The sequence below is a fragment of the Bos grunniens genome, chromosome 14 (assembly GCF_055505025.1).
Source record: "Bos grunniens cultivar Pamir isolate PY7600 chromosome 14, Bosgru_T2T1.0, whole genome shotgun sequence".
NCBI classification, from domain to species: Eukaryota; Metazoa; Chordata; class Mammalia; order Artiodactyla; family Bovidae; genus Bos; species Bos grunniens.
In genome coordinates this window covers 45,706,972-45,725,711 of record NC_141178.1, presented here as the reverse complement: position 1 = coordinate 45,725,711, position 18,740 = coordinate 45,706,972, and the positions used below count along the sequence as shown (strand labels likewise).

Below are 18,740 nucleotides of genomic sequence, written 5' to 3'. Positions count from 1 at the left end.
GGAAGTTGTTCTCAGACTCTCTCATTGATACATACGCGTAAGTTACTGCTGTCTGAAGGGCTGAGACGAGGGCAGCATTGATGATTTCACTATAGGTTTAGCCACGGGAAAATAATTAACATTGTTGCACCGGAGATGTTAAGTCAGTGCTTGAGTTACATACTCAGCCCGATTGAAAGACACCCGGCCTCTTAAGGGAAAACGCTTGAAGGATTTAAGCCTTATTGTAAAATTAATTCCATGTTTTTGATAACCTTAGGAAATCTGCATTTCTGGGTATTTATTAACTAACCTGAGTCTGAGACTTAAAAAAAAAAAGCCAAAGTGGAAAACATAACCGACCATAAGTATCGGTCTGGATTTGATAATGGCTCTTGCTTTTTGACAGTTTTTTCATTTCCAGAGAAAACACCGAATTATATTGGGAGAATTAACTTGTACACCACCCCTCCCCGATATCGATCATTTGTCACCAAAATTTTTGGCACCTGTCTTTTATGTCAGAAAATCAAAGGTTAAAACTGGTACATCTCCATTGGTATGAGGGTAGCAAACAGATTTCTGTGCTCCCTGCCCAAACCTAAAAGAGAAAGGTGGTTGTTTTCCAGAGAAGAGATCAGGTTTTTAGATTGAGTTCTTATACAGGAAAATCACACATTTACCTGTCAACTCAGTTTATGTAAGGCTGCTGCTTGGGGGTTTTAGCTACTCCAGATAGGACCAATCAGTGTGATCCTCACTTTGTTGTAACAAATTCGGTTCATTTCTGGACTTTGGCTGAGTTCAGATTATTAATTACAGTTTTGATTTGTGAGCCTCGGGGCTCGCAGACAGACTAAATAGAGTAAGAGCTGCTTCTGACCACTGTTCCCCCCAAAGAGGAGTCTGTGTGTGTGTGTTTGGGAGGAGGAGGTGTTACTCTCTGGGCTGAGATCTGTTCATTCCAGGTGTCTTTAGCTCCAGAAAGCCAGTCCCATGAGGTCTGACTTGTATTGGGCTGGTCACAATTACATGATTTTCCCCTAAGCAAAGTTATCCAGTAAATTGCTATAATTCCCAAAGACTAGAGGGAGGAAGGCAGCTGTAAGTGCAGTCATTGGCAAGCCTTATGGTGTTAGAAACTTGAAGCTCACTGTAGTATTTTTGTTTTGTGTGATCTTTGTCCTACTATGGCCACGTGACTCATGTTTTGCACCCCCCCTCCTGTCCCTTCTCTGTTCCATTTTTTTTCCCTTCATCTGGACTTCTGAGGACAGCTGGGAATGGTGAGGAAGAAATTCTGCCCCACTGTAACTTGCAGGTTTTTACCTACACCTGTGATGTGGGAAAGAGGGAGAACGTGTACCTGACAGCGGAAAGGGTCCGGAAGGAAGTCGGTGAGGTCTCTGTCCTGGTCAATAACGCCGGTGTGGTGTCTGGGCATCACCTCCTGGAATGTCCCGATGAGCTCATTGAGAGAACCATGATGGTCAATTGCCACGCACACTTCTGGGTAAATATAAACATCCTTGTTTTTATTATTGGGCCATACTCAGCAAGAAGGTTGGGAAAGAGCGAGATTTCAGTACCAGCCTGAAAGCCACCTGCACTCTTTCACCCACAAAGCTTCCTTCCAACTCTCTCTTCACCCCCTGGTGAATTACAGTGTATGCTGGTTACTATTAAGTGGTTGTTTTCCTCCCCCCGCCCCCCACTCCCAATTCAGAACTTCTGGAGAGGGTAGAGGACTGAACATTTTGAACTAGTTTGAAAGATTGCCATAAAAATAACAAGAGGGAGTATAAAACCCTGGGTTTGTTTATTTTACTTTCTGTTGAGTTTGTAAAACATCAGTTGTTCTTATGAATTCCTAAAGTCAGAGTTTAGGCTTCCAAATTACTGCTGAGCCACATTTCAGAAAGCGCCAAAGATTCTGAGATCAGCATCTGTGGTCCGGTGGGAGTGGTCAGGCCACCCTGGCAGCCACTTACCATCCACTGACTATCCCCAGGGTCTGTGGCATATTGGGGCATATCTCAGAACTTTCTCAGCTTAGAAGATATATCTCTAAGAAGTCACTCTGAAAGGACCACAGAGTCCCTCTGTAGGGGGCAGAGGGGTTGAGACCTGGCAAAACAGGGACTTGAACCATTTCAGCCTCCAGTCATCATAGAACTATTACCTCATCTAAATAGATGAGAGAGAGGGCCTTCTGCTCGGGGGCATAACTTATCCCGGTGTGCCAGCTGACCTTTTCTAACAGTAGGCGTGACGCTCTCCCCTTTAACTGTACGCTCTTGACCCACTTTATGGTCTTCTAACCCCCTTTTACTTTTGTAGGCAGGTGGGATCCAATAAAGAAGGGATAAGGAAATAGGATTTTTGTTTATTTGTTGTCTCATAGGCGGATTAGTCTTCTAACAGAACACAATAAAGAACTGTTTCTCCTAAATAGGTCACATTAAACCTCATTAATTTTTTAGCAACTGCTTAAAAACTTAATCTGGCTTTAGAAGTACTCGTTGAAACATTGCTCCTTGAACAGTAAGCCATTTCTCTGATCCCCGCAGAAGCTCATTTCAGTGTTGTATATTCAAGCGTGAGCTTTAAATCATTTCCAAAGCTCTAAAAATGAATGTATAAATGACAGACGCTAACTCATACCTATGTTTTAAGCGCGTAAGGTTGCCAAATACAGTTTGGAGGGCTTCAAGTGTGTTTTGTGTGTGCGCGTGCACACATGTAGATGCGTATGTGTGGTGCGCAGTGGGAATGGGACACTGAATAAAAATTCTGTTCCCGTGGGGGCCGCAGAAATGGGGCAGCTGATCAGGTGGGTAAAAGCCAGCGCAAGAGAATAAACTTGGCAACACAGTTCATCAGGAATCTTGTGTGTTTATAATTTGGAGTAAATCAAATAGCCACCACTTGAAATAAAAGATGTACATAAATTGCAGGTAGACTGTAGTTTTCATATTTAAAACCTGGTGAGGATGAGGCTGCCTTAGCAACTGCATCTGATTTCAGTCCATTTGTCATTCTTAAACAGAGCTCTAGCCATCAGTTGACTAGTTATGAACCATGGGCACCAGGATTGTTCTTTTTTTCCCAGTCACTTCTGAGATGATGCATTTCCAAACTGTGAACCTTTACCTCCACAAAGTACTCTGAAGTTTAACCACCGTGCCCAATTGCCCTGCTTGATTATTTTGCTGAATTGTACAATGTCACACATAACCAGATTTTTAGAAAAACCCTGTACAATCTGAAGTTAGGTACTAGTAAGAGGAAAGCTTCTTTTTGTCAGACATCCTATAAAAAGAGAGCCAAGTCAAGTATCTTAGGCATAAAAAATCCATAGCCTCAGCTTTAAAAATGCACATCAGTTGATAGACTTTCTAACCTAAGGAGGAAATTAAATTTTGAACAGAAAAATTTTTGTGGCACCAAATCTCTCTCTCTACCAATGAGGAATGTGCCACCTTCCCAGAGTCCTTCCTTTGCTTGGAAATGTTGTTTAACTGCACAATTTAGGGAGTTCTTGGATGCTTTGACAGGAATGACGTCACTTCATATTAAACTATGGGAGGCTCCTGAATTCTCCAGCTGTTTTTCCCTTAAGCATCTAAACCTCAGAATTTATTTTCAAAATTGAGTCAGAAAATTCATTTTAAGAGTTGGAGTTTCTGACTTCTTGCCAAGACTTACAAATCATTTAGGAAGAAATCTAGCAAGCCAACATTTAGAAGACAACTTACTATAATTTTATAGTGATTTCTTTGGGGGAGGGCATCGAGTAGTCTAAGAACCACCTGAATTCAGCTTCCCTTCCAGTAGTCCCCTTAGGTGAAAATGTTCGTGGTAACTGTTCCAAGATGTACTGTCATGTGCTGCTTTCCTTCCAGAAAAAGGTAACTAGCACAGTGTCTTTTTACTGCATCCGGGTGGGGAAAAGTAGTTGCCCCATACATTTTAAAGAGTGGATCATCTGAGCCAAGACTCGTTCAGTGATTGGAACAGGTCACCTTGAGCCAGACTTTTTAAGTAGCAGTTGATGTCTGTGTTCATAACATAATCAGCAGTGTGTTGATCCTGACCCAGCTCTACAGTCATAGGCAATGAACTAGAAACCGAGTGGATGTTCACTGTGGGTGCTCCGATTTCAAACCACCCCTTGTACCACTCCCCCGGCCTGGAAGGCCGTCTGCTCCGCTCTAGACATCTTTTCAGAGCTAGCTCAGGTTCTTCCTATGACCTGCATCCTCACTCTGGCCCTTTTCTCGTGTTTTGATGTGTTGGAGCCACAAGGATCCTGAGAGACCATCTTGTCCAGCCCTTTGTTTTCTGATGAAGCTGCAGCTGAATAACTGAGCTCTTCTTTCTGTTGATCTCTCGCGCTGTTTGTTGTCGTCCTCGTCCTTTGTGCCTGCTGTGTGCTCTCTGGGGTACCTCCTGATCCATTGCTCCCCCGGAGCCCCAGGTAGATGGCACGCTGTCTGAAGGCAACTTGTTACGGACCTCTGTTTGTTTTCCTCTGCCAGGAACAGAACTCTACTCTTAGTCACTTAGTAAATGTTTGATAGTAGAGGCTAGGCTTCTGCTTAAATATTTAGAAGATCACCTACTCAGAGAATGCTCCCATGAGTCTGGCTTCTGAAGTTTCAAAAGGTAAGCATTATGTTGGACTAATTCAAGCTGCGGAAGATTGACAGGATCTCAAAGTGAGGGATCTTATGTTTGTTACCGCGTGTCTCTCCTTTTGTTTTCATCCACAACTTTTCCATTCTCCGGCCCACCTGTAAGCTTGCTTTTTCCTATAGTATATTGACTCTGCTTGTTGGTGCAAGGCTGGTGGTTGATAGATAAGTTTAAATCAGCTCAGTTCGAATATATGGCAGTCATTCCTGTTTCTAGCTGAGCCTCAAGGAGAGGATTCTGGCCATGGTTCATTTCTTTTTTGATTTTTTTTTAAACTTTTATACTGGAGTGTAGCCAATTAACAAGGTTGTAATAGTTTCACATGGACTGCAAAGAGACTCAGCCATACATGTACATGTATCCATTCTCCCCCAAACTCCCCTCCCATCCAGGCTGCCACATTACATTGAGCAGAGTTCTATGTGCTATACAGTAGGTCCTTGTTGGTTTTGCATTTTAAATACAGCAGTGTGTACATGTCCATCCCATACTCCTTAACTATCCTTTCCCCCCATCCTTCCCCCATTCCCTGGAAACCATAAGTTCATTCTCTAAGTCTGTGATGCAATTCCTTTCTTGCTTCTCAGCCTTGGACCTATTTCCATACCCATTAGAAGTGTTTGCAGTACTTAGCATTATTTTGCACAGCCCTCCGGTCTGCTCTGGGCTTACTTGGTGGCTTAGACAGTGAAAGATCTGCCCTCAATGCAGGAGACCCAGATTTGATCTCTGGGTCAGGAAGATCCCCTGGAGAAGGGAACAGCAATCCACTCTACTATTCTTGCCTGAAGAATCCCATGGACAAAGGAGCCTGGCAGGCTACAGTCCATGGGCTCACAAAGCTATGATACTCAGGGTTCTTCTAGCCCAGCAGCTCTCCTCGGAACCTTGTCTTGGTTACCAGTCAAGAAGTAATAGATTTAGTGGGTAGGTTTTAATCAGCATCATCTGTTGTGCAAGATTCAGTTAGGACAAGAACATGGGAATGTGTGCAATACAATGCTCTTGACTTTTGGCATAAATCAGAGAAACCATATCTATTCAGACTCACTCTGTATCTGGGTAAGAGGCAGAAACTTGAAAATACTTCTCTAGTATCCTTTGAAATATGGAGAACTGGCCTCCACATAGGAGCTACAAACCCATGTTTCTCCAAAAAACATTAATATTTTGCTTCACTTGTTATTTTTAAAGGGAATCTTTAAAAGGAAAAAAAAAATCATAACTTGTCATTTCTAAAAGACAGAATTTATCTGTAGGTCCTTTTTGACCAAAGAGCTGCATTTGGCATTTATACATGAGCAGCAAATTGATCCCCGATTAACCAAAAGGGGGAAGCAAAAGCATTTAACTCCAGGCCTTTTTATGTTCTAAAGAAATTTTGCATGGTAAAGGGCTAAATCTGTCAAATTGCTAGTCGGTAATTTACTTCTATTGATATGATAGTCAGACAAGATAATTGGTAGTTAATTAATAGACCACTTAACTTAAAAGGTTTCACAGTTTTAAAATACTAATTACTGAATTGGGCATTTATCTATATCCAAGTGTCTAAAGTCTATTTAGTTAAAATCCATCCAGGAAAAGTAAAAGCCTACCAGTTAGATCTGAGTAATGTAGCACTTAAAGACATTAGTGCTATGGTTGTACCTAATATCTCATGAATGGTCCCTAATCATTAATGTTGAAGTTCTTACGTGATTTATTGGTTTTTAATCTCAAATACTGTATTCCTCTGTCCTCTGGTTAGAGAAATCTAGTTTTGTTTGTGGCTTCTTGGATTTGGAATTTAAAAAAAAAATCACTTCTAAAGTATTCTTATAAAACTATGTAGCTGATACTTCCTCCTCCAAAATGTAATATTAAGAATTCTTAGGGTAAATATTTTATAGAGTATTGTTTTCCTGTCTTAGGACAGCGACTAAAAATGTGAAAGTCGTAATGCATTTTCAAGTCTGTACTAAAGCTGGCTTTTGTTATTAAATAAATTCATATGCATAAACATCAAATGTTTTGAGCTTCTGCAATAAACTTTTTGTGTCTTGGACCGAATTGTAAACTGACATAGGGTCAGCATACTTCATGTTATTCTCATGGTCACAGTTAAAAACCGAGTAAAATGTCTCTTAGATAGCAACTGCTTGGGTACCTGGAACTCTGTACATTCCTATCAGGGTCATTTCATAGCCTTCTTTCCTAACATAAAATAAGATCACGTGCTCATTGAGCTCAAGTGTCTATATTTGATACATTACATGCTGGACCCAAATCTAGTGCTACTAGAAATAAACATCTATGACATGATAAGTAACCGGTGTGAGCAGGGAACCATCCTACAAAAATCTTCCTAGCACCTTTGATATATGTTGTAATCTGGTTATCTCAGTTGTTTGGAAAACAACTGCCAAGTAACCGATGTCATATGAGAAAATGGCAGGGACTTATTTAATGGCCACATCCAGTGTGTGGCATGACCTTTCTACCGAAAGTGAGCCCGTCAAGCATCTCTTTGAGATGCTGGCGCTCTTGCTGCCATGATAAGCCCACTTTCTCCTGCTTCTCCTCTCATCTTCCCAGTTCTCTCTTCTCCCTGCTTCCAAGATCTGAGGGCTGTCTAGTATGGCATGCTCAGACCGCTTCTCACTGTGCTCCTCAAGCTGGGTAGTCTCTTTATTTCAGTGGCTTTGACTGTGATTTCTGAGAGTTCCCAGTTCATACAACTGTCTTGCCTCTTCCACGCATTCCCTAAAACCAGCAAATCTCAAAATGGAAAGCGATTCCTCTTTGCCCCGTCTTGAATCCCCTGGTGTGTGGCAGATGCCAGGCCTGGAAACATCAGCAATGTCTTTAATCCTCCATCCTGCATACACTCGTGGGTCACCAAACTGTGTACTTTGATCCTCTCCTTTCCATTGCCACATCCTCCTCTGTGCTTCCGTCACCTCTTGCCTGGTCTCTGCAAAGAATCTGTGAACTTCTCTTCCTGTTTCCAGCCTTTGTTCGCCAACCTGAGGGTACCTAAGCAGACTTGAATTGCTCGTATGCCTACTTAAAGATTATGCTGACTAGAACCTTACCCCAAGCCCTTGCGTGACCATATTGTTCACAGAGTGAAGTCCAGGTTCGTTAGCATGGCAGCTCCAGCCTTCCAAAGCCGATTTCCACCTGCCTGCCAAGCCCATCGCCTCACTGGGCCTGAAGGGGCCGGCACACTCACCTCTCCTACCATTTGGGTCCCGTCTTCCTCGGGGACAAAAGTTGAATAGTTCAGACAAAATGTATCACTACTCCTGAGAAAGAAAAATGAACACATTTGAAATCTTTTCACATTAACTTCATAGGGTCTTGATATACCAAAGGGGGCAGTCTTTGTGAAATAGAATAGTTGCATGTTCCTTGTTCAGGGAATGGCACTCTCTTGTTTGATTATGTGCTGTTTAATCTTGGTTTTTGGAAGCAAAATTGATGTTCTTTTCTCCTTCATTATTTCTACATCCAGGGCTTTATCCAGTATCTGCCCAAGTAGACATTAACCTACAGGGCACGTCAGAGTGGCAGCATTCGTTAACCTGCGCTAATGCTGACACTGCCGGACTAGCTTTTTCAGAAAGACTGAGTGGGGAGCACCTGGCAGAGTCCTCAGCCATTCGATTGGCTGCAGGATCAGGTCACCGTGGCCCAGAGCGTGGCTGCAGACCCTGTGCTTAAATGCTTAACTGCTCACATTCTCAGTGTATTCTCTTCTACATTTGTCTTTTGTTGTTGCTCAGTCACTGAGTTGTCTTCGACTCTTTGGGACCCCATGGACTGCAGCAGGCCAGGCTTCCCTATCCTTCACTATTTCCTGGAGCTTGCTCAGACTCATGTCCATTGAGCCGGTGATGCCATCCAACCATCTCATCCTCTATCACCCCGTTCTCCTGCCTTCAGTCTTTCCCAGCATCAGGGTCTTTTCCAGTGAGTTAGCTCTTCGTATCAGGTGGCCAAAGTATTGGAGCTTCAGCATCAGTCCTTCCAGTGAATATTCAGGGTTGATTTCCTTTAGGATTGACTGGTTTGATCTCCTTGCAGTCCGAGGAACTTTCAAGAGTCCTCTCCAGCACCACAGTTTGAAAACAACATTTATCTTTACCTTAACCATTTTTCAGATTTTCAGGATCTTTGGCAAATTCTAGTGAATTGACTTGAGTAATTTGAACATACGTAAGATGTGACAATCGGAAAACTCCTTCCAAGCAGTTTAATACCCTCAATAGGGAGGGGGAATAATTTTTTTTCAGTAGGAAACTCTTTTTTAATGTTTTTTTTTCCCCCTTGAGTTAAGGAATATTAATAGCAGATTCATCTAAAATTCTTGTTCTAGTTCTTTCAGAAACTGAAATGATAAGTAGGCAACTTGTCTCTGCCTAATCCGGCAATCTGCCTATGTGACTGGATGGAGAGATGATGTGTGTGGTTCGTGCGCTTGTGTGGGAGTGCTCAGTGAGGAAGAAGGCTCCTGACCGTGGATGGTGCAGCTACAGCCTCTGGACTTGGAAAAGTGCTCCAGAGGCTGTGTTAAGTCCAAAACACCGGGGATGGTTTTGGACCCCCAAATTGTACTATGCTGAAATTCCACTAGGGGGTGTCCTGGCAGGGTGAATTTATGTCTTCCTTCCCCACACAGAGCCACTAGTTGTTCCAAGATAAAGGGCCTTTTGTTGTTCATCTCTGGAGTGTGACAAACTCTTGAGAGTCCTTAAGAAATAGGGACCTGTTCCCTGCCTCAGCTGCAGGGGTTAAATCCAGTGTTTTGAGCCTGTAACTCCAGGGATCGGATTAAAATGTGTTAATCTCCCTTGGTTTAATTAGTGATTTCTTATCTCAGAAGTTACTGGTGTAGTTGGCTATTCAAAGAACTAACCCCTTCTTAAAGTTCTATCAACTGACCTAGGCAGAGACCCCTTGTAAGCATAACCAGAAAGTTACTCAGAGGATGGAATCTTTTAATTCTTTCTTTGAAAATATACAGTAGACAGGTAAAGCATACAGCTGGGCCCCATGATAGGGCTGTCTCAGAGAACCTCCCAGATTGTGGTCTAACCCTGATCAGACACCACTGTTTAGAGTAATTGTTGTCAGAGCATGGCCTTAGGACCTAATCTCGTTCACCCTGCCATACCTGGCCAGCCAGTTCCCATCACCTGGACCTCTGGGTTTGCACAGGCTTACGCCATCACAGCACCGGCGGGCATGCCTTCTGACATGCCTTCTGACAAAAGGATGCCACTGTCTTTTACTTGCTCTTATCCAGCATGGCCTGCTCCCGGGGTGTTTCTTTTTCTTTTTCACTTTATTTGTCAAGTCCCTCAAAACTCAAGTTCACACCTGTCAGGGACCATTTTCCTAAATGCTCTGAAGCTAAAATTAAGTGAACCACGGGGAGAAAAAAAAAAAAAAAATGAATATCCTCTCATAATGATGATAAGACTTCCAACACGGCAGCAAATGCTGCTAGAATATTGAACAAGGAAGGGCAATTACTGCCGCAAACTTGAGTGCTGTCAAATGAGCCCAACTGACAAGCCACTTACAGTGAATTCACATTTGGAAACACAACATGACTTGGTGGGTGAAACTTCCAAAGATCCCACAAAGATGTGTGAAAGGTGGCAGCAGTGTTAAAATTGGAAGCACTGGCATTTTGGGGGGCTTGTGGAAACCAAAGTGTTTCTCATTTGCCGCTTGCATAAAAATGTGAATTTCTTGCCTTGCCTTCAAATGGCTTAGTACTGGAATTGCTGAATATTAACACGGTTCAGCTTCTCAGTGTTACTCTAAACAATGAGGCTCAAAATAACACTTCCCAAATCAGTGTAACTGGGAAAATATTTGTGGTGTAACTTATGTAAGCACATGGGTAGCTTGAGGACAAGTGAAAACTTCAAATTCAAAGCCTGAATTTTTTCCCACCTGCAAATTGTAATTAACATACTGCCCCCTACTGATTTCTCAAGGTTCTCTTTAATGAGGATAGTTCTGTAATCTCTCTGGAAAGAGAAACCTCAGGTCTGATAAATTATTGTTAAATAGTTCAGACTGACTTTTAGTATTTTTATATTTGCTGGACTCCCCTTCATCAAGCAGTGTCATTTGTATTTTGAAACGGTGGTTCTCTGACCCTTAGAACAGAACTGAAGAAAAGGATTAGAGAAGAGGTGTTACTGGAAAGTGTCTGTTGTTTCTGAGCATCTCCCAGGATCCTGGAGGAAGGGAAGAGGTGTTACCGGAAAGTGTGTGTGGTTCCCGAGCATCTCCCAGGATTCTGGAGGAAGAGAAGTGTTACTGGAAAGTGTCTGTTGTTTCTGAGCATCTCCCAGGATCCTGGAGGAAGAGGGCGGGCAGCTTTCAGCCCCGGGTGTGTGAGACCGCTTCTGGTGGTCCAGTGCGGGGTTTTTGCCGGAAGTGTGGTCTGACACTGCCCGGAGGGCAGGGGGCCTGGGAACCATACATGGTAAGAACCTGGAACTGGCAGGAACTTGAAGAAACAACATAACCAAAAATAGATAGCACTTCTAACCCAAGTACCCTATAAATATATGCTTGATTAGCCTTGGGTGCATTTACTGTACTTTTATATAGCGCTTAAATTTTACAAAACCCTTTCATGAACGCTCTTCTCTCATTTGCTCCTCACAGCAACTCTCAATTAAGTAGAGCCATTATCCACATTTTTATGGATGAGGAGACAAACCGAGAGAGGCTATGGGACTTGCGTAAGGGCTCCACTGGGGAAGGAAGAATCTAGGACCTAGACCCTCAGCCCAGGACCTTAGTTTGTGTGTGAGCACTCAGTCATGTCAGGCTCTTTGCGACCCCGGACTGTAGCTCATCAGACTTCTCTGTCCATGGAATTCTCCAGGCAAGAATACTGGAGTATAGCCATTCCCTTCTCCAGGGGATCCTTCCTGACCCAGGGATCGAACCAAGGTCTTCCCACATTGCAAGCAGATTCTTTACCATCTAAGCCACTAGGGAAGCCCAGGACCTCAGTGTAGTAGCTCTGCAGATACTTCTCCAGGCCACATGTTCTAAGGTAAATTCTCCTGTGAGTCACTTAGGCTTGTGCCCTGTGGTATAATGTATGAATACACCTTTAAATGTTCTTTTTTTTTTTTTTTAATTAGCATGGTTAGTTTAGCAATGACTAATTAACCCTAATATCCCCAAAAGTCTGCTCCATAAATTAGATAAGCATGTAAAATTATAAAGAACCAGTACCACACTACAATTTTATTACTAAAGCCCAGTTCATGTGTTTTTCCATAATTTTCTGTCGTCTCTAGCTGAGGTGGTTACTTCATTAAGGAGAGTGTGGTATATCCTTAGCCACCCAGCTTCCTTCTCTTCCTAATTTGCAGGTCAGCACTGACAGACACAGAAAGTAATGAATAAAAAGGGCTCTTCTAGATGGACCGGCTGAAGAAAGTTCTGTAAATACTTGGTACTGAAATGTCAATTAACAGTGTGATTTGAGTTTTGGTTTTTGTTGGTTTGTTCTAGGCTTATCTCCTGGAAAATGTAAAACCTTTATTCTGTTATATAATAATCTTATGAGATCAGAATTCCAGATAACTCCACGAGCTTTGCTTAGAAAATGTAATCATGGATTCTCAAAATTGTGCAGCTTTGGCCAGCTGATAGTGTCCCAACTTGTGGACTAAGCATCTGATTTTTAAAGGAATAGTTCTTTTCCTATTAGGGTTTTCTCGTAGGCTAATCAAAGCATGAAAACCTCAAAAACTAAATGTGGAAAATTTTTAAAGGTGAATACTGAGGCTAAAAAGGTCTAAATTCCTTGCCTTGAAAACTAAGCCATCAAAGCTCTGTAGATAAGGGGAAAGGATTTTGAAGTCTTCTGGATCTCTTTTTGAGAGCTTGTTCTAATGCGGATGGGGGTGTCTTAGTCCATTTGGGCACCTTGAGCAGAGTACCATGGACTAAGGGGCATATAAAGAACAGGAACTTTTTGCTTACAGTTCTGGAGGCTGGACGAGGTCAAAGTCAAGGCTCTGGGAGATGGGTTGTCTGGTGAGGACCCATTCCCTGGTTTCTAGACAGCTGTCTTTGCTGTATCACATGGTGGAAGGGGGAAGGGTCTCTTTTACAAGGGCACATATCCCATTCATGAGGGCTCTACCCTCATGACCCAGCAACATCACATTGGGCATTAGGTTTCAGCATGAATTTTGGAGGGACACACACATTCAAACCAAACAGTCAACCTATAAGCTCCCATCGTTGTCCATACAAATCTCCCAGGGCTCTTGACATCAATATGAACTGGTGTTTGTCTGACAAAACATTATTGGGGAAAGGATGTGTGGAGTGAAGAACAGGACCTCTCAACCCCAGATACCCTGGTTCAGAGAACACAGATAGGAGAGAGGGCAGAGAAATTAGTCTGCCTTTTTTGTTGAATTTCTAGGAGAAATCTATTTGAAGCCACTTGACATTTGGAGTAGACATTAGCTGGCTCACACTGCAACCTTCTGCTCAGCCTGCGGTCCAGAGCAGTAGTGTTACCTGCCAGGCTGCACATTAGGAGGCTTAGGCCTCTCCCGGACCTCCTGGGTCAGGGTCTGCCCTTGATTTAGATGCCAAGTGGTTCTTGTCACACCACAGTTAGTGGAGGAGCTGCTCTTGAGCGTGTATTTCCGTTCCCACCTTCTCAGTAGTCTCTGCATGTTTTTTCCCCAGAGCTAGTTAGTCCTTTAGGAATTTTGTAGACTAGAAAAATGCCAGACCATGGATGCTGGGGTCCATCCTTGTCTAGGATTTTGTTTGTTTTGTTTTTGTGGTTCCAGGCCATTGTTAAAAGATGCTCTCTTGCCCACTCCTCCCCTTGGTTGCTGTGCCCAGGGTGGAGTTTCACAGTGTGCTGAAGAGCTATGTTCTTCCTGCCTAGGACCAAAACAACTGAAAACAAGTTGCAGGAGGGCAGAGGCCTTGCCTCTTGTGCATCCCCCTCCTCCACTCCTGGTCCCTGCAAATTGTCAGCATTATTTACCTTCAACAGTATTTCTGAAGTGAGTGCTAGAGTGGTGAAGGTTTTGACATGTAAACCAGAAAGAATGGGCTTTTGAGCCTAACCCAATCAACAAGTGATTGAATATAAGTTGTGAATTTAAGTTGTGATTTTTTTTTTAAAGTCTAGAATGTCTTTCAAAGCTAGAAAATGTGATGACAGTATGAGAATTAGAGCTCAGAAAAAATCATCACTGGACCACATGGAACCTAGTTTACTAATGTGCGAATTCCTTCTAAAGAGTGGTTCTCATGGGGACTCTTCCTCACCAGGGGCATTTGGCCACATCTAAAGACATTTTCCTGGGTCAGAACTGGTGCGGTTATTTCTGGCATCTAGTGGGTAGAGGCCGGAGATACTGCCTAACATCCTACAATGCACAAGACAGCCCTCCCACAGCATAACATCATCCAACACAAAATGTCAGTGGCGCTAAGGGCAAGATGACTCTCTTCTTAGGCTCTCAAATGCAGCTGCACAACAGAGTCACCTGGGGAACGCTGGCTCCGGTGCTGGACTCCCTCCAGGATATAACTGGTCCAGGGTGTGCCCCAGCATCAGAAGGAACTTCCCCAGATGATTCCAATGTATAGCGTAGTTTGAGAACCGATTTCTAGAAAACATGGCTTTTACAATCCTTAAGTTTGTTTCAGAAGGGCTTCCCAGGTTGCTCAGTGGTAAAGAATCTGCCTGCCAGTGCAGAAGATGTGTGGGTTTGATCCCTGGGTTAGCAAGATCCCCTGGAGGAGGAGATGGCAACCCACTCCAGGATTCTTGCCTAGTAAATCCCATCGGCAGAGGAGTCTGGCAGGCTACAGTCCATGCGATTGCAAAGATGTTTTTAAACAATACCTAGCACAATACAGGTGCCTCATAGACCCTCATACACAGTGAGTGAGTTCTGAATTGTTACAGTGCATGCCTAAGAATAAGGAAAGTTTTTAGGAGTAAGCTCTTGATGAGATGTACCTTGAGTTTAGGTAAAGATTTGATTTTTTACAAAGACTCCTACAATAAGCACCCTAGAAGGTAGAGAAGAATTTGAACTCTTTGCACATATGAAGTACAAGAGATGACAGAAAGTGATCATGGGGGCCTTGCTGGGCTGTGGTTTGGCGGCGGGGGTGGGGTGGGGGTGGGGGGCGTCCTGCCACCTAGGCAGTGGCTGAGCCCTTGTGCCTGTGGATGAGCCTCCCGGAAGTGGTTACCAGTCTCTGGAGCAGAATTGAAGCCCCTGCCCTTGGGAAGATCTGTCTTTATTACACTTTCGGTGATGTGAAAGCAAAGCAAAGGGATTAATGACAACCTGTTGTTAGCAGACTATTTGCAATTTTTCGGGCGATTTTCACTGTTCTATAAAGAGTTATTAAATCGGGGAAGGGGCGCGAACTGGAGCTCATGGCATACTCCTTTGATCATCTAGGACTCAGCTGGGGGAGGGTCAGGGAATGTAGCATTTCGGAACCAGTGGGCAGCATTCATTGTCTCGCTCTTTTTTTTTTTCATCGTTTCTTTTAACACACTGGGCATCTGTGGACTCAAGTAAAAGACAGAAAAATGATTGTAATTTTTTTTTACTAGATGAGAGGCATGGATTCAAATTATCTTACTATAAAAGGCACAGTCGTGACAACATATAAATGTTTAATGAACAGATATTTTTGCTGCTCACCAGATGCTGGCAACTGCGCTAATGGAGTTGATACCTTACTGAGTCATTTATGAGAGTCTTAGGCAAGTAATACCTCAGTGTTAAGACTTGTGTATTGAACATGTGGTGGGAATCGAAGGATGAATGATTGGATATAAGCCATCATCACACTTTTGAGCTAAGAAATCTTGGCTATCTCCTTTTTGTCTCCCAAATGAGTTAAGCCAAGAGAGGTCAATTAACAAGGAAGGTTAAGTGATTGACAGAACTATGTGGTCTCTGGACAGTAAAGGCCAGTGTACTTTCCAGACACATTGAGTTTTTAAGTCCTTTCCTTTCTGGCATTTCTGCACAGTGAACTCTGAAGTGTCAGGGAATGTTGATATCTGAATCCCTGCCTCAAGCTAGATCCATCCTATGTTTTAACAGTGGGAAGGCAAGTTAATGAAGCATTTATTTTTGCTGAATAACTAATGGTGTCATCATCTAGGTGTTCCTTTGAAAAGCCCAGCTCTTTTATTAGCTTCTTGGTTGCAGGGCAACTGCAGGAGTAGACTCATGCATGTGTGTTAGGTATTAACTGCTGATGCCTCTAAATGTTAAACCAATCCCTGTGGGCTCAGAATAATCAGAAAAAGGACAGTAGATGTAACATTGATAGGAATTTGATGATTATGACATATTCTCTATAGCTAAAGAGAGAATATTTTATATCAAGCACATAGAGACTTTGATCTTGTTAAGTCTGAGACTCATTCCAGCCTTCAGTATCTTTGAGACTCTATTGCACAGTTTGTCAGGAGATCTTTCTTGTCTCTACAAACATACCCAAACAGGAAAGGGGAAAAAGGGCTGTCATCGCATTACATGAATTTCTGAATTTGTGTTGGATTCCTAGATGGCGCAGTGGTATAGAACCCGCCTGCCAGTGCAGGAGACACTAGAGACACCGGTTTGATCCCTGGATCAGAAAGACTCCCTGGAGAAGGAAATGGCAACCCACTCCAGTACTCTTGCCTGGAAAATCCCATGGACTGAGGAGCCTGGCGAGCCACAGTCCATAAAGTCTAAAAGAGTCGAACACGACTGAGCGACTTCACTTAGAAATGAAAGTTTTCTGTGTTATTTTTGGACATTCAGGTGAGAGAGAAATACTTCAAAATGATTTTTTTTTTAAGATGCCTTTTCTTGAATTAACCGCAGGACAGTCAGGTAAATGCACAAAAATAGAGGATGTAGCCTTTTCCTACTGTGAGAAATGAGCTTTGCTCCTCGCTCAGTGTCCATTAACCTCGAAAAACTCGCAAATATGGAAAACATATTCTGAGTGTTTTACCTATACCTTTAAAATGTCATCAATCTCGAAATTTCTCGAGTCAGACTTTGCCGGATACCGCATTTCTTCACATTCTCTTTTGTTTAACTTTAGGTTAATTTGTCCTGACAGTGCAGCTGCAGGCTCTGCATTGCAGTCTGTCATTAAGAGCACCAAGAATGGTCTGGAGGGTTGGAACTGTTGGGAGTTAATTTGGCGTAAACCTAACACTCAAAGATTTCTCAAGATATGACATGTCATGTCTATGTCCAGTCACACTTCTGTTTAAGAAGTTCTTGTTTATATTATAAATATGACCTTTACAGTTATCTTTCAAAGGTCCCAATGCTTTGAAGAGGAACCCTGAGGAGCTATGGAGATATTAAACTTGCGAAGCATGTTTTCATAGTAATGTCAGTGTCCATTTGAATATCCTTCTTCTTTCTTTTCTTTTCTTTTTAGTCACATAGCAACCCTGTCAGCCAGTTGCAGGTTATGATATTGGAGTCTTGTGATAAAATTCAACACAGGTAATCAAAAGTCTCTTATCACACTTTTTAGCCAGAGTCCATTACTAAAAGTTTTCTCTTTTGCAGATAAACTAATCCCACTGGGTCCCTTCCAACTCTAAGTTGTCTCACTGAACATACAAATTGGTATATACTGGTTGCTGACTCAGCCCCCCCACCCCTGCCCTGCTCAAGAGTCAACCACGTTTTCCTGATAACAAACTAGATGTCCTCCCCCGTGTCTCAGACATTTGAATAAGAGGACAGATCTTGGAGTGCGGGCTTCCCTGGTGGCTCAGTCAGTAAAGAATCTGTCTACAGTGCAGGAGACCCAGGTTCGATCCCTGGATGGGGAAGAGAAACGGCAACCCACTCCAGTATTCTTGCCTGGACAGAAGAGCCTGGCCGGCTACAGTCCATAGGATCACAAAGAGACTCAGCGATTATACCATCACCACCAAATAGGACCTGAAGTCCCCATCAGCACAGTCAGGCTTAGGCTAAGCATCAGGCTAACCTTGCCAGCTACCGTTGGGACCTGCTAACTCTGGTGACTGATGAAATGTACTTCCTTTAGAGATCCCTTGACTAGCTGGTAACTCCTGATAATTCATCCTTCAGCGGTGTTCAGCAGGCTCTCTGAGTTGCCCCTCTCAGATTCACTGTGAGCAGCCCGTGCGTGAATTTACACTCAAACCTTTTGGGTGTGAGCCGCAGATTTGCTCTTTATGTTCTTCTAACGAGTCTGAGACAAAGTTGAAGATCACGAACCTGAGCTTGAACTGACTGGTGTCATGGCAACCAGCGCCTTGCCTCTTGCTGGTCCCCCCTCACGCGTGCTACGATATTTGTGCACATTAGTAATTCATTACAAAGTGCCAGGTTTCTTTGTGCTGTCAAACCGTGTCAAGGACAGAATATGATGTGCTATCTCAGATGTCACCCACCAGACTGTCGAGGGCAAGAGTAATTAGAAAGGAAAACTTGTCGGGTTACTCTGGAAAGTTCCTGAGAACACGATGCTTTCTCGCCACCCATTTACAGCCTTTTTTTTTTTTTATTCCTAACATGAGGACCAGGCTTCGTGTTGATCAAAGCGTATGTGGTAATGCGCCCCAGACACAAGGCAGGGGTTTGGTTGTGGAAAGAACGCCTGGGCAGTAATTGCTCGCCTCCATTCAGGCAGCAAAGGAAATGATTAACAGCCTCAGTGCTCAGTCACGTGGATCAGGCTCCAGCCTGAGCCTTGCAAACTTGGGTTTAAAAAGAAACCTGAACGGCCCTGGTATGAAAGCTTTTCCCCCAGGCTTGCCTCCGCCCAGCACCCAGGAGGAGCTGAGTGGTGGCCACCAGCTTTGGAAGGCAATCAGTAGGGGTCCCAAGGCCACCCAGCCCTTGAATGGCTCACTTCCCCTCCCAGTTTCCTCAGCGCCTGGTGTGTTGTCCCTGGTCTGCTAGGAGTTGTAGTAACTGTAGTGTTAGACCTGTAAGTAGTGAGCCTTTCTAGATGAACATAGGCCT

General features: G+C 43.4%; 1 protein-coding gene across 4 annotated transcripts in view; it reads left to right on the top strand.

The window, feature by feature from the left end:
* The window catches only part of RDH10 (retinol dehydrogenase 10), a 29,918-nt gene that overhangs the window by 1,943 nt on the left and 9,235 nt on the right, over positions 1-18,740 (top strand). For 3 of the 4 annotated variants that reach the window (XM_086336543.1, XM_086336542.1, XM_086336545.1), the window contains exon 2: positions 1,301-1,492. In XM_086336543.1, the coding sequence (XP_086192669.1) occupies positions 1,463-1,492 (30 nt within the window). In that variant the 5' untranslated portion in view covers positions 1,301-1,462. Of the gene's footprint in view, positions 1-1,256; positions 1,493-18,740 lie in introns of all 4 variants that reach the window. The other variant, XM_086336541.1, reaches the window with a different exon arrangement.